General features: G+C 40.4%; 1 protein-coding gene across 2 annotated transcripts in view; it reads right to left on the bottom strand.

Moving 5' to 3' along the window:
* Nucleotides 1-13233, bottom strand: part of GLRA3 (glycine receptor alpha 3) — a 70038-nt gene that overhangs the window by 11846 nt on the left and 44959 nt on the right. For both annotated transcript variants that reach the window (XM_081022201.1, XM_081022200.1), the window contains exons 5-8: nucleotides 12368-12450; nucleotides 6480-6617; nucleotides 3970-4184; nucleotides 878-1024 (exon numbers count right to left, since the gene is read on the bottom strand). In XM_081022201.1, the coding sequence (XP_080878327.1) occupies nucleotides 878-1024; nucleotides 3970-4184; nucleotides 6480-6617; nucleotides 12368-12450 (583 nt within the window). The remainder of the gene's footprint in view (nucleotides 1-877; nucleotides 1025-3969; nucleotides 4185-6479; nucleotides 6618-12367; nucleotides 12451-13233) is intronic.

The following is a 13233-nucleotide window of genomic DNA, read 5'->3' as shown; positions in this document are numbered from 1 at the left end:
TCTAATTTTGTGTTATGCCATGCTCTTTGTGGCAGACATTTTGCTTTATGCCATCCCCCCTCCACGGCAGCCATTTTGTGACAGGCACCAGCAGCAAATTCAAAATGTGCCCACTAGTAAAAACATGATTGGAGACCCCTGATGTAGAGAATGTGATATGGATTTGCGGTGGCCGTCTGCATCCATATATTATTTCCTGCTGCAGTTTCCAGCCCCTTCTTGTTCTCCAGAGGATCAGTCATAGGTGTCCTTCCTTCCTATGATGCAACTATGTCCTCAGGGTCCTTGTACCCCTGCTCAGATTCCTAACCCCTTTGGTTATTTTGTGGGCTCATCTTCAACTTGCTGCACAACCCATTTTAAAAAGGTCATGATAAATAGATAAATCCATATTGACTCTGTAAGTGTGGAATCGAACTGCTAAATACATGCAACGTCTAATTCCCTCTCTTGCCACTCCCCAATACAAAAGTACCAAAAACAAGTCTTATATAAGTAAGTAGATTAAACAAATGTGAATACATCTATCAAGGTCTTCCATTGAACCATAGTAGCAAATTATTTTAACACATTTCAAACCATCAGTTTCCATCGTGAACGGGCAATCTGCTATTATTCTCAGAGGGTGAAATTAAACTCTGTGCAGCAAGCTTCCACGAGGCTCTTGTCCCACTTAAATCCCTTTTTAATCCTTTCTCTGAAGGTTTCAGCGGGATTTGTGAATTACACAGGCCTTGTGCTGACCTTAGGCAGACAGAATGTTATCCTGTGTTAACATGTTACTTGTACAGCCACTCCAAGACACTGTACCATTGTTACAAAGCAGACAGCCCTTTCTGCTGCCTGTATTTCTTTAACCAATGGCTGTCATATTTACCTTGTTCTTCTTCCTCTTTCGGTGGAATCTCAAAAGTTCTTTATGCTGCCTTGACACAAAGTTTACAGCTGCATATTCCAGAAGTGCCGAGAATACAAAAAGCAGGCATACAGCCATCCAGATGTCAATAGCCTTGACGTACGAGACCTATAGATAGCACAGAGTATAAGACTGCTGGTATTAGAAACACAGATGGGAAGTGCAGTGTCTCCTAATGTCAAAGAAAGAGAAATGTGTTTCCCCAAGCCCAGAGAGAAAGCTAGTTTTACGGGGGGAAAGGGCAAAGGCCAAATCTATATTTCCCATAAAAGTAACATTTCCTGAACACTTCACACTAAAAGCACTATCCTAAGATTTCCTGTGCCATTACATATAAATATATAGGGTGAAACCTACCAGCTATTGTGCTAACACAGCATTGCAAATCATTCTTCTTTCTTCTTTGGCAATAATTCGTAGCTGAGTAAGATTGTCTTCCATAAATACAGTTTTAACAGTGAGTCTGTAAGTGACTATGGAGGACAATTCTGGAGCTACACGTCCTTCCACAGTGGGGACACTGTGTTTCCAGGCGGGAGTTGAACACGGTGTGGATTTGCCAAGCGTGCCTTTCTCTTAGCACATTTCTCCCTAGCGTCCTGAGTTCGAGTGTCTTCAAAGCCCATGACACCTTTGGTAAAGGCTGTTTTCCAATTGGAGCGCTCGCAGGCCAGTGTTTCCCAATTGTTGGTATGGAAGGAACAAAACCTCAGCCCAAATGCTCACAATCTCACCCACTGAATATTTTTGAATCTAACAAAAATGTATTATTATTCTAGATATGGCTATGTCTTTGAGCTCCACATGTCCCCACATCATCATATGGTTCCCATTCCCAGCTTAGATGGGTAGAGTTCCACAAATTAACTTATTTTAGGATTTAAGCTGGTGGTAAGATCCAATGATGCCAGCTGCTTTTGGAATGGACTTCTGTTCATGTAACAGCACTTGCCCTTCTCTTTCCGCTGCACCCACCTATCCCTGAAATCTACATTGTGGGGTTCGGGAACCCACTGTGGAAGATTGGGGGGCAGGGTTGCAGGAAGGACAAGAGGAGAGTCCTGTTGCATCCACTGACACATACTAAAATCAAGAGGAGATGAGCTCACATCAGGCATTTAGCTGTTTAAAGTTGTTTGCCTAAATAGGAAATGTTCACTTTCCTATTCAGGAAAACAACTTTAAAAAGCTAAATGTCAGGGTCGCTGTTGAAGGGCCGGAAAGGAATTTTCCTGAATTGGCAGGTTTTGCCTTTCCCGTAGCAAAATGTCACAACTTTGGTGGTTTCAGGCCTTGGGCGGAATCCTTTAGTCTATCTTCCTACATGGGTGTGTGTGTGTGAAGCAGTGACCCGTGCCCCCCTTGCGGCGGTGATACCAGGTTTCCCCGTTAAAGGGGTCTTGAGGGGAGGCATTGGCCATAAACCGAGAGGTTGTCATTGCTCTCCCTTCCAACAGTATCCTTTAACTACAAAATAGTGCATCCCAGCTATTCAAAACAGTCATAACTTTAGCTATGCATCAAAAAAGCTTTGGAGTTAGAAAGAAATATTTTAACTTTTCTCTTATGAATAGCTGGGATGTAGTACATATGTAGAAGCATTTGGAGCTATTTAAAGAAGCAGCAAATATTCCACTTTTAGGTGCTGAACACAGTATTTTAGCCCAGTTCCTCACCACATCCATTATGACAAAAGAAATTAAGCTATACAGCCAAGTGGACTATTTCTTTTCTTCAGAGACACTGGCCAATTCTTTCTCAGAACTGAACATCTAGTAGTAAAAGTTTCAAACAGTACAACACTTCAGAACACTTTTTAGTTTCAGTTATATTGATGTACTGTTCTGTTGAAGTCAGCATCAGGGTTTCTTCAAAGTGAAAGGAAACGGAATTTGACCTTGAAACAGTAAATCAAATAACAGAGATCTCACACTAGTGATGCTTTATGTCTGCCATCACCCTGTGAGCTACAGGGAATTGTAAGACCTGTATGTACAAATCAGGGTGTTGTAACTGCCAAAAATGTGTTCAGGAGAAAAATAAATAAAGCTACTACTTACAACTATATTCACTATTTTATGGCAATGGGTATCAAGTGGCTATTGCACAAGAGAGTTGCAATACTACTTCTGAACAGCAGGTTTTGTAATCATAGATTTATTATCATACCTAGCTTAGTCGTTCAAGTGCAGCTATATAGAGATTTACACATATAATTGAAATAAAGGCTGAAGTGCACTACACAAATGGTTTAGCTTTAATCCCCAAAACTTGCCCCACTGAAAAGATCTTTCAAGGTTTATGAAGGTACACTAGCCACCCCCCATCCAGATTCTGCTGAAAACACACTTTCTCTTCAATTATAATGTTTGCAAGTATCAATAGCATGAGATACCCCATGATTTGTGAATCCACCCTCACTGGATTCTTGGTGGTATCTGGAGAAAGCCCAAAACTTACAAGATGATGGGCTAAGACAACAATGAGCATTTACAAAGATTATGACCAGGAACGGGTATTGTTTGCCTCAGGGAAGCTATTCTTGGTAGCAGCATCATGGCAACTACAGCTTCAGCTCTAGCCCTCAGCTTGGATCTCAGCAAATCTCTGGACAGTTCCACATGTGCGGGTCTAATATAACTGCCTGTCTTAAGTACTTTTGCTTCCAAAAGTAGTTGTCACAAGAAAGCACTATTGACTGATCCTAAGAGGTTCTGAGGGAATGTGGCACAAAAGGGAGTAGAGCAATATAAAACAAATGCCTTACTGCACAGTAAGGAAAATCTCCAATGAGAATCTACATTTCCACCACCAGCAGAGAATTTGACATGGTTGAAAATGATTAAAGCAATTTAAGGTTAATTTACAAGGTGAAAATGTCCTTTGCTACTGCAGTTCTTCCATAAACTGTGCTATACTGTACATATCTTGCTAGCGCACATGTTTTAAGACTAGGAGGGCTAACACACAATATATGGGGGGGAAATAGCCCCATGTTCAAGGAGGAGCAAAACACACACAGAGAAATATATAAAGTCCAAGAGCTTGCATACCTTTGGCAGGGAAGCCCGTGACCCTGAACTCTGTGTTGTCATGGTGAGAACTGTTGTTATTCCTAAAGCCACTCTTGCTGGTGCCGCATCCATATTGATCCAAAAGGACACCCAGGAAAGTATGACAATTAGGAGGCTGGGTATGTACATCTGAATGAGATAATAGCCCATCTGCCTTTCAAGGTGGAATCGAACTTCAATGCATGTAAACTTGCCTAGTTACAACAGAGACAAATTGTTAGCGGAATTAGCTGCGGGGTTTTTTATCAGTGGTAAGAAAAGCAACGATACAGCAATTTTAAAAAATAGCTTTCTGTTTATAACAGTTGATGAAAGTGACTAATCCAGGGGTTGGCAACCTAAGGCCCATGCGCCTCCGCGCCAGAAGGAGTGCCAGAAATAGCGTTTGAGCATGCGTGCATCCGTGCGCACTCCAGCCCACCGCAACGTCTGCAGGACCAGGAACTGGCCCAAGCCACAAAAACTTTGCCGACCCCTGGACTAATCTATAATTTTTTTCAGGTTTTTCTTACTCTTTTCCATTTCTATTTAGGGAAAAAAATACATTCATATGATTCGCAATATACTTAAATCATGTTACATGCCAGAGACAAACAGTGGGTAGCCTTTCAGGTCATGATTGTGAACTTCTAGAACAGGTGATACTGTTCTAGAGAGAACAGTTACGAAGAGAATGCTGGACTAGGTAGACTTTTCATCCAATCAAGCAAGGAGTTTCTTAAGAGTACTGGAGAACACAGGCTTTGGGTTATTCAATCATTTGTAACATTACTCTGACTTTTCATAATAACACTGCACAGTCACTACACAACTTTGAAAGCCACCTTAACAGCCATGGCTTCCCCCGAAAGAATCCTGAGAACTGTAGCTTGTTAACAGTGCTGAGAGTTGTTAGGAGACAACCCACAGTGCTACAGTTCCCAGTACCATTAACAAACTACAGTTCCCAATGGTCTTTGAGGGAAGCCATGACTGTTAAAGTGATGTAAGAGTACTTTAATTGTGTGGTGAGGCTATGACCTAAGTCAATCGGAGTGCTTCTTGTGCAAATAGGTTAACCCACAATATTACAAATGTCTTCATCATAACCTGCTTCTGCATTAAGGAATCCAGTTTGAGCTTTGTACAAGGCCTGATGAAAACTGGAACATTAATTTGGGAAGACAGGGAGTATAAAGAGCAAAAATTAAATTCATGATAAATGCAAGAGAGAGAGAGAAAGACAGAGAGAGAAAGAAAGAGAGAGAGAGAGAGAAACTTGGGAAACTGCTTACTTAAATCATTGTTAATAATTCTCCATTTTCCCCTCTGATCATGTTATTTAATCAAGGAACTCTTATTACAGGGATTGGCATATGGTTTGTTCCACAGGTTGATCAACAGAGGCAGAGGCATAGCTCTGCCAGCTGACACAAAGGTGATTAAACTTCTGTTTTGCTATCTACCCAGCTCTACTATATTTCTGTCCAGAAGCTAAAATATAGGCTAGGGTTATTCTGAACATTCCACCTTGCTGAACTTTTGGTGGGTTCAAAGAGGGACCATCTTTTTTTTATTCTAGAAATAATGCTACATTATCAGGTAGCACAATTTCCAGGGATATTCCAGGGCTGGTTTGAAAGCACATGGCTTTGTAGCTACATGCCCTAGCTCTTACTTTTAACAAAGTTTTTTTTTCTTTTTTAATGGATGTAAAGTCCTCAGACCATCTCTTAGTATTGTAAGCTTAGTATTGTAAGCTATTGTACTCTCCAACCCCTCACATGACTTTCTTTCTCCCCTGGATATTGCCAAATTCCTTCCCTGTTATGCTTTTCTTTCAGAGTCCATGGATAATGGGTATTGAGACTTAGGACCCAGGTGAAAAGATGTGGTATTATTATTATTATTATTATTATTATTATTATTAATTACCCACCCTTCACCCTAAGGTTTCAAGGTTACAACAATTTTTTAAAAATAGTATGTTCCAGAATGTGTGAGATTTAGGTTCAAATCTCTGTTCAGACATGAATTTATTGGCTTCGATTCACTGAGTCTAAAAAGAGCTCTGACAGGAAAAATGGAAGACTCCAACAATCTCCCTGATTTCATTTGTGTTTCATTGCATGCCTCTTCCCCAGCTTCTTTGGCTTTCACCCAAAACCAAACCTCCATGTACGTCTGCTCCCTTGTGTCTTTCCCTGCTTCCCTCTTGCCTTTCTTAAGCTCCTATAAGTAAAATGGGCTCATAAAACTACACTTTGGATTCTTTTTTTCCTACTTCAAAAGTCTGTCGCTGTTTTTCCTATGAGATTATGATCCCCTTGGTTGCCACTTGGTGGTGGTAGCCATAATGTTCAGCAGACAACATCCCATCGCTTTCCACAAGCCATTTGTGCTGCTTTGTCATCACTTGTTTTGAGTACATTGCTGAATACTCCTAATGACTAACAGGAAAGAGAAACAACAGGACTTTCAGTTGTCAACAAACTACGTGATTCTTCTACCTGTGTTGTAATGCTTGGTGCAGTAACATAAATCTTTATCTTCTTTCAAGAGAAACTGTGGCAAAGTGAGTCCATCGGCCACCTGGACAGCCCCCTTTTCTTGCCACTCAAAGATGAGATCGTTCATCGTGTATCCAACTAGGAATTAAAAACAAAGCACACAGAAGATGCTGTCATAACATAAAATTTGCTTAATCTCAAGATTCCATTATGAAGTGAAATTTTCAAATTTTGCCTGAGATTTTCCTAAATGAAGAAAAGACATTTTCTTCTTTATCATTCTTCTTATTAATATTATTATTATCACCATCATCACCATCATCAGTGTAAAGTGTAGGAAGAAAAGTTTCTGACATCCTGGCTCAAATTAAGCTCAGAGTATCCCCATTAAATGTGCTGATCTATGAAATCAGTCCTTATTAATTTCATCAAAATTGACCAGATGTTCTGAAATATTCCATCTATTTGTTTGTCTTCCATGAGGTTTTCCTTTGATGCTTAGCTGGGCAGTGATGACAACAATGCAAAAAGGTATAGTGTAAATGTTTCCTGTTTTAGTTTGGATTCCTGTGTTCTTTTGCGTTTGAAGTTTTTAATAACTATCTAGAAAGCAACCTTAGCTCTAAAATGGTGTTATCATGCATATAACCTTACTGCTGTGTTTCTCAATGAACAATATCATGCAATATTACCCTATTACAAATCCATAGAAGAAGCTTACAGAGAGAGAACCACAGATGCATATATTTTATCACACCTTGTATACATTCAGATGAAAACCAGCTGTGTGTAAAACAAATTATCATTTGAAGCATGCAGATTCTAGCCAGGAGTAAAATCTCATGAGTGCAACTCATTGAACTGACAAGGAACAACTGCTATGTCAAAATGGATTTTCAGAAATGAGATTCATTCATTTAATATGTATTTTAATTATAATTATCTGCCATGGTCACTAACTCGTTCTATGTTACAATTCATTTAACTATGAAAAATGCATAGGCAATTGCTGATACAATATTTTCTTTCTACCTTTTGTCCTTTTGAAGACATGAGGCAACCTGGAATTCACTTTTTCACTGCTATGTTTTAAAATCACTAAGAAAAAGATATCAGACTAGTGAAGGTTGAGATAGTATAAATTATTCTACAGGGTTGTAGCTGGGTTGAATTTGTGCTTTTCATATATACACACTATATAGCCTGTGCCAAAACTTGCATTGCACCAGCGTGTACCTAATCTGTAACAACAGACATGCCAATTTTAATAAATCTGGCATTACGGGAGCAACAAGACAGCACCCTAGGCAGATATGCCAACAAAACACATCTAGTATTTGGGTTCCATTATCAAAAGTAAACCATTTCAGCAATATATAATAGGCACATGGAAGAGACACTTAAGGGAACCTTGGGTTCCCAGATGTTGTTGGACTAAAGTTCCCATCATCCCTAGCTAGCAAGACCTGTGGTCAGGGATGATGGCAGTTGTAGTCCAACAACATCTGAGGACACAACGTTGAGAAAGAAGGGTTTAAGGGAATGTATGCCAGCCCAGGAGCTGGTGTAAATGAAGCATCAGAAAAATCAGGAAAAGTACACAAAACACGCCTCCACCTTCGCTTTCATCCTACTGGGATAGAGCTCAGTGGGGGTGTTTGATAAGGCAGAGAAAACAACTTCAGTCTCCTTTTCTTCTACCCCATGGTCTTATGGATGTTCACAGGAAGAAAGGTTCTTGTTCCATCCTTTCCCCCTCAAAATGCAGCTTTGGAAAGTTGAGGGGGTCGTGCTCCATCCCTCATGGCTCAGGAGGCCCCCTCAATTGTTCAGAGAGGCTTTGAGGACAATCATGTGCCTGTGAGGGTTCTTGTGTGAACTTATCTAAGGATGGAAGCCTTTAATCTTAATGTGTACATTACCCACCAAGAAGACCTGCTTTGTGTCTCCTCCATATACCTATTATACAAAAGTATGTGTTGTTTTTAAAGATGTGACCTAACACTATATAAGTCTGAGATTTTACACACTTCTTGTCTATCAAAGAATAAGGAGTGGTGGCATCAGCACTATTTTTAGGGTGTCTTTCTTCGCCAATGTGTGATCCCAAACAATCAGGAATCTCAAGGAGAACATGGTGTCCTTGCATCACATAGCTGATCAAATTCATGGTGGTGTCACAAAAGGTAGACAAAACTTTTCCACTGTTCTCTCTCTGAATTGGGCAGGGAGAATGAATATGTTTGTACACATTACCCAGGCAACAGTTCCCTATTTTGCCCCAATGTGCTAACAGTTATATTGTTTTCCAGGGCTACGGTACAAGAATTTTGCCAGAACCAATTTCTAGTTGCACTAGGTTCTGCATGTCTGGCTGGGTCAGATGGTAGACATAATGCAATGCAATCTTTACGTGCACCCCATTTACATTTTGCAACAATGGGAAGTTAGGATTGGTGAAAGGAATTCCACCACAGTTTCCTCCTCCACTTTCCCTGGACACTTCCCTTTGAACAATGGTACAGAAATTACCAAAGAGGATAGACATGTTATGTGGGATCAGACTAACACTTCATGCATTAAGTATGCAATAAATATATTATAGCACATTCCATGAAGATCCCATTCAGGTCAATGGGATTGCATTTTAAAGTGCCACATGACTATTTTCTGCTTTTGCTATAATAGACTAACATTGTCCCATACATGACATTGGCAATGAGAAAGCTATGTATCTTTTTACATGGTTATTTAGTTCATTTTAGTTTATAATATCAAAATTTATAAGTGATCTTCATGGACACTTGGCTATAGTTTAGAAAATATTGGAACAGCCTGCCAAAACAGAGTGAGACTTTGGACTGATCCTGTGAGCAGTTGGCAGTCCCCTGTTCTTTCCCAATTCAGTAAGATTAGCACTTTAGACTGCTTTGTTGATAACCGTGTCAAACTTATTTCATTTCATTGCAATCATGAGCTGACCCAAGACATATAAATATATTAGGAGAACTCTGTGTTACTGCACCAGAAATGACATCATTATCAAATACACTTTGTGCACCAGAGGGCAGAAAGTCACTGCGCTTGCCTCAGTGGGGAAGAGTGGGATTGTGAAGAGATGGGAGCAGACAAGCAGACCATGGTGTGTTCAAACAGCCTTTCAGAAACCGCCAAGGAAGCTACATTTTTGTAATTCTACATGCTTGATACAGGGTAGAACCAATAGGGATATGATTAACAGTCAGTATGATAGGATAGACTTGGATAATAAGCTTGTAGCATGATGCCTACATAGCAAAAATATTACCCATGGGCATCAAAGTCTTATTTCTGCAGCCTACCTTCTAGGACTGCCATATTTTGAAGAGGAAAAAAAGAGGGCACTCTGACTACTCTGATTTTAAATACCCCTACTATATTTAGCCTATAGATGTTGTGATATCTTGCTGAGGGGGTGGGTAGGAGAAGAGAAGAGGAAAGCAAGTTTTCAACCACCAGTTATGTCTAGATCTCATCGAAAAAGTATAGACAGAGACATTTTGGCAAATTTGAAAAATCCACTCAGAAGAAATTTAACCCCTGAAAAAGAAGTGTCCTGGAAAAAGAGGCACATAGTAACCCTACTTATCTCTAAACTTTGACTATGTGCCACCTGCAGCCCAGTCATCCTGGATAAGAAACAAGTCCTCTTCAGGCATTGTCTCCACACAATCCAATTCCTGTGGAGGAAGGCAGTGGAGACACATCCACTTTTCCTGCTGCCATCATCACATCCTTGTGGCCTGCCCCTCCATTGCCCACATGTTGGGGTAGTGTCTGAAGAGTGGCACCTATTCTATATGTGCCAGAGGTTCTAAAGCACAGGGAGGCAAGCAGGCTCTTTCTTCAGATATCCTACTCGGCAACATGTAGCCACCAGGGGTATGGGATCTGTGGAAACGCTAAGGAGATAGTGGGGCAGGAGACACAGCTCCATTCTCTTCCTCCATGTGATTATGGTCCATGAATAACCATGGTTTAGAGGTCCCGGGCCCTAAGGAAGTCAGACTATCCTCCACCAGGGCCAGGGCCTTTTCAGTGATGGCTCCGACCTGGGGAATGCTCTGTCCCATGAGACTAGGGCCCTTCAGGATTTAACCTCCTTCCGCTGGGCCTGTAAGACAGAGCTATTCTGCCTGGCCTTTAATTTGGATTCAGCCTGATCTTTTATTTTCCTTCTCTTCCCTCCCCCTCCCCTTTTATGAACATTACCCGCTCCAAGACCCCACAGCTAATTCTCCCCTGGCCTCCTCACTGGCCCAAGTAGGACTAATTCAGCCAGCTAGCCCTGGTGACTAATGCTTATTAGATAGATTTCCTCCAAATTGATTTCTGAACTTTGAATTTTATTGTTATTCATGTTTTTATACTGTATTTTATACTGCTTTTACAATTAAGTGTTTTAAATTTGTTCTTAGCTGCCCTGAGCCTGGTTTTCTGAACCAGGAAGGGCGGGGTATAAATAAAAATGTATCATTTATTTATTATGATGATCATGCCTTAAAGGAAAATGCCTTAAACTATGGCGAGGGGCTTTACTAGGGAAATTGGTGACCTATATGTGTCCCACAAAGCCTAGTCTGGTCTACATGTTGATAACTAATACAAGTGGTGGACTCTGTGGCCTTAAAATAGAAAAAAGGAAAACTGGAAGAAATCTTTAATTTTATTTTTCAATGTTACTTTTCCATTCTGCAGAATGACCAGTATTTATTGCTGGATGCCACCCCCCTCTCTTAGTTTTATCATATACACAAAAGTGCCCTCAGCACAATGGAAGGCTCCATAGTGTTTTTGTATAGGAAGCTTTTGTTCACAAAGAGCTCGATTGGTTTAGACATTTTGCCTTATAGTTCTCTGAGCCGAAGTGACTTATTTGAGTTCTGTTCTCATTATTTTTTTACAAATTACTATTTAGGGCACATGTTCCAGAGCAGCTTTGCTTTGCTGACTGAATCTGAGCGGATCTCTAGGAATCCCGCTGTGGTTCAAAAATATCAAAATGTTGACTGCAGTGATTTTACTACTTTTCGGCAAAGCAACCCAATGACATGCCTTTAGCAGGCCCAAATGCACAAGGCTCTACTTGAAGAGTAGAATTCTAGGAGCTAGATATATCAAAAATGCTTTTCAGTGTGACCCAGGTTCCACTGAGAAAAACAAGTGGATACTATGGTTTAACATTCCAGCCCGCTTATTCTAGTCTGACTGGTGGACGATCACTACTATTAATATAAATCTCACATACATACAATATATATCACCCAATACTTGTCATTTTCTGCTGTCCCATATCAGGACCATTACAACTACCAGTAGCGGGGCAGTTTGGCTATAACATAGAAAATATGAAAGAGAAGGCATCAGTGACTGTGTTTCCATTCTCCAAAATTTGGGGTCTCATTCAAAGAGGTTGGGGAGATGAGTATTTTCTTCATGCAGAAACGAAACAAGGGGATCATTATAATTATTTAGGATTGATTTTTGGCATAATTCACATACTTTGGCCACTAGACTACTGCTCATTCAACCAGACTTCCCTTTTCTTTCTTCCCCCTCAGAACCTCTCATGCTCTCCAAATTAGCTTTGGAGGGTCCTAAAAGCAGAAGGAGAGGAAGGCGGAGGTCTGATTGTGCAGAGGGAAGTCCATTCCACTTCTGCATGGATACCATTGGATATCACCCATTACTGCCTATAATATTTGATCCATATAACATCAACATGAAACATGATGCATTTGAAGAAGGCAGCTTTTGCCTATGAAAGCTTATGCTGCAATACTTAAGTTGCTTTCAAGGTGCCACAGGACTATGTGTTATGAACATGAGAATACTATGTTCACACTTACAGCTTTCCAGCTGCATGATACATGTTTGGACATCCATTGGGAAATTTTTGAGGTCCATTGGGCAGGAGAGTATTAAAGTCAATCTGAAAGAATACAGAAGAACTATTATAAAGCGAATGTTGGCCAACACACATTGTCACATATTCAAAATTACTACACACACATCCATTATTCAATAAAGAACAAGAGTCTTGGAAAGCAGGCAGGTGTACAAACCATTTAGGCATTTGGGAAATAATATGAAGTCAATATGCTTAATTCGTGGAGAAAAAATAAGGTTTTCAATTCTACCTTACTTGGAAGTAAACGCCATGAAAATAAATGGAGCTTACCCCCTGAGTAAGCAAGTTTTTCACGACAGCATTTTCTAAATACAATTCCTGCCCTGATGGAATTGTATTGTAGCCTAGACCCTAATCCTGCAAGTCCATATTAGTTGTTTGTGATATTACAACCAACAGCAATTTAAGTCTTTCAAATAAAAGCCCTCTGAGCCTGCTGGAGGAAACCTTCTGTTTCCTACAAGGAAAGATGATCCTTTATGATTTCAGTGAAAGTGTTGCACTGATATCCTCTGTCTACAGGTGCCAGAAAGGTAGAATGAGTTAATGGAAGAATCCCCTAACAAGAGTGAAAATGAAGGACCTTTGGAAAACAACATTCACAGAGTTGTTTTTGGTCCCCCCCCCCCCCCGGGGGAGGAACCATCTAAGAAGGGGTGAAATCTAAACAATGTTACACTTTGCACAACGTTGTACAATGATCTACACATAGATTTCTCAATCTGAAAAGAATAGTGCCAGAACTGGCTCTGTGTGTGTCTCCCATTTCATAAAGGCAGCAGGGAAAAGTCACTTTGTGTCTGA

The sequence above is a fragment of the Podarcis pityusensis genome (assembly GCF_964106645.2).
Source record: "Podarcis pityusensis genome assembly, chromosome: 9".
NCBI lineage: Eukaryota > Metazoa > Chordata > Lepidosauria > Squamata > Lacertidae > Podarcis > Podarcis pityusensis.
This window is presented reverse-complemented; position numbering and strand designations above follow the sequence as displayed.